At 31.9% G+C, this 3,167-nt stretch overlaps 1 protein-coding gene across 2 annotated transcripts in view; it reads left to right on the top strand.

Moving 5' to 3' along the window:
• Nucleotides 1-2,930: 2,930 nt before the first annotated feature.
• Nucleotides 2,931-3,167, top strand: part of if (inflated) — a gene marked incomplete in the record, with an annotated part of 338,995 nt that continues 338,758 nt past the window's right edge. For both annotated transcript variants that reach the window (XM_067044771.1, XM_067044767.1), the window contains 1 exon segment: nucleotides 2,931-3,125. In XM_067044771.1, coding sequence (XP_066900872.1) covers nucleotides 2,965-3,125 — 161 coding nt within the window.

The following is a 3,167-nucleotide window of genomic DNA, read 5'->3' as shown; positions in this document are numbered from 1 at the left end:
CATATAAATAAAAGGAAGGAAGACATAAAATAGTATCAATATAAAATAAACAATGATAAGAATAAAAAATAAGTAACAATGGCAAGAGTAAATTTTTTTTTAAATACGTAAAATATACCCTTAAAAAAGTACAGGAGACGTACATAAAACAAAAAAAATACGGAAAAAAAATTAGAGATTAAATAAACGTATTGAAATAATAAATATAAATAAAAATAATAATAATGATATTAAATGATAATAATAATTATGTACATCTTCTGTACATCTTTATGTAGGATAGGAGTTTAAAAACAGCACAGGATAACGATTTTTTCCCTTTCTCATCTCCATTTACTATGCACACATGTTTCTAAAATTTCGACTAAAGGCCAATGTTAATATGGAACTAATTTTTGGTTTCGGCGTTAAACAGTGTTAAAATGGTAATTAATACATTTATAAATTACGAGTATTAAAAAAGAAATATACTGAAACAAAACCAATATACAAAATAATAATCAGTTTAATTTACAAAAATTTTCTATTGTAAAAAAATGCTTTTGTATAATCGAGGAGACAGAGAGGAGAGAGGGGAGGGGGGTTGGATGTCACGTTTCTGGAGATTGGATTTTTATGTAGTAAAAAACCCTAAAAACTGTTAAGAAGCAAAATAATTTCTTAAAAAGGTATGAAAAAATGAAATGAAATAACTCAAACTTGATATTGATGTTTATATTATATTTCTATCAATTATTTTTTCCCTCTTTTTGAAGTTCATTTGGGATTAAAAAAACTTTCCCTTTTTCTATTTAATTTGTCGATAGATATGCAACCATAAAAAGATTCAATTCTCGGTAGTAAAGTATCTTCTTAGAAATACTGATGATTCGGAACTGTTTGATAAAGACAGGGAAACTAAAATTAAATGAAACCGATAAAGAACAAGGCTAGGTTTCCTTATGAATAAGGAAAATACAGTAGAAATACCTACCCCGAATCTCTCATTAGGATATTTATGTATTTCCAGGATCAGATTTTAAGTTGCGAAGGTGAAAGTTATACATATTTTTTATATGTTATATTAAAAGGTAGGGAGTGGGTAGCTCATTTTAAGACACTGTTTCGACTCACTGAGGACCCAGGTTCGAATCCAGCTGTGTTGAGTGCATATTATGAGGTGAGCTGTGATAATTGCGTTCCAAGAATGCAATAGTTGAATGCAGTAGTTTTTATGATATTGTTATATAAATATTAATATGAATTATATAATATTCACCCAAAGGTGAAATTATATAATTTTGATAAGCGACCAACTTTTGTATTTTGAGGGAATTAAGTAATTAATTGTATTTTAAGTGAATTAATTTTGAATGAATTAAAATATATCGTATTGAAAATAATTTTAACCTCTTCGATAGCTATCAAAACACAAATACATGTATGGATTACATTTTTTTTTTCATTGGCGCACATATCGCGGAGGTCCATGGCCTCGCGCGATGTACTTAAGAAATACATCCCGCGTTTCCTGACGTGGTTTTCATAGGGTGGGTCCGTCACTCCCACGCCTATTTTTGTGAGTTCCACCCATTGGCTGACGGGTCTCACAAATGCCCGAGGGGAGATTGTGAGTGAGTATTGCATAATTCTTTGCTTGAAAAAATCCCGGGTAGGGCCGAGCTCGAACTCGCAATCTATGGGTTGGCAGACAGGCACGTTATCACGCTGCTACCGTCACGATGGATTACATATTATTAACGCATTAAAATTGAATATTGCAGTTTTCTTTACATATAAATATTCGACAGTTTGTAAAATTATTTTAATAACAAGTTTACTCGTGTACTATTATTTAATAAAAGGTAAAGCAATGTCTGTTGAAGGTGTGCAAGGGTTGATGGTGGAGGATATTATAAGGGATTTCTACCGGGTAAAATAGTGGGGTTCCAAGCAGGGGAGGTCTGAGGATTTTGAAGTCTGAAAAAAGGTTTTAAACCTAATTGAGATTCAAATGGGCCCTCTAATTTTCCCTCCTTTCCAACATTGGTTCTCAATAATATATATATCTATGTTCCTAATATTATAGATTCTTTATTGGATGAGTATACGTTTTCATTAATATAATCAGATGTTGTAAAAATACTCTTCCGTGTTAATATTCTTTATTTTAATGAATTATTAACAACGTTTCGTTAATTGTCAGGTTATCTGCAATACAAATTTACATTATTCACATAAGCATACAATTAATTAATTAATTAGGCTTTTCTTATTTATTATTATTCTGGTTAATCATGGTGATTCATTAAAATAAAGAAGAGTATTTTCAATAGATCTCAATATATATATTTATGATTTTTACAACGTTTTTAAAACCTCATATACATCTGCAGTTTTGATCTAGACCTGATAAGCAGAACCCTTTGGAACTGTTCCAAATGGTTTCACGTTCAAAATCAGTTCCACCTAATACAATTGCGCGAAATTCGTTCCGTTCCTGGTTTTAACGAAAACAATGTACTTCAATGAACAATAATTAAACCAATAGACTTTAAAAGAGGAAATTAAATGAAGACTTTTCTAAACTCGTTTTAAACATTTTCCTTGCTATTTAAACAAATATTTTTTTTGCGTGCACTGCGGGGACCGAATCTGTGTAAATCCGGTCCTTAATATTACATTATAAACTGAGACAGTTAGAAATTAGTTTTTTCTGTAATTAGGCACCCGATTGTCGTTGCATTATTTATTAAGTAATTCATTTGTTCGTTTAAAAAAAAAATTAAGAGATAGAAAATATTTTCAATAAATATATATTTTTTTATAAAGTTTATTTTTTGGCATTGCTCAAACTGCAGCAATCATTAACAGTTAGATCCAATCGTCACTCTAACCCCTTGACTAAGCAGAGCGGTCTCCCCCTACGGGATGCAGTAGAGGGGGACCTAAAACTGCCAGTCCGATACTAACCGTGGACCGGAGATGTCGGTCCTGCCACAGGCAACGGGGTTCGCCCTCGTACTCTTCATCGTCGGGGGATCATCCTTCAACTTGGACACCGATCTATACACCAGATACAGAGGAGACCCGGGATCTATGTTCGGCTTCAGTGTATCTATGCACATAGAAGACGGTATAAGTCGGTAAGTTGAGTCTTTTTAATTTTTTTTTCTCATTAAAACAAG

Source organism: Halyomorpha halys, unplaced genomic scaffold, assembly GCF_000696795.3.
Source record: "Halyomorpha halys isolate HHAL.00 unplaced genomic scaffold, Hhal_1.1 Scaffold74.1, whole genome shotgun sequence".
Lineage (NCBI taxonomy): Eukaryota > Metazoa > Arthropoda > Insecta > Hemiptera > Pentatomidae > Halyomorpha > Halyomorpha halys.
Note: the sequence above shows the minus strand (reverse complement) of the source record. Positions and strands in the feature narration are given on the sequence as shown.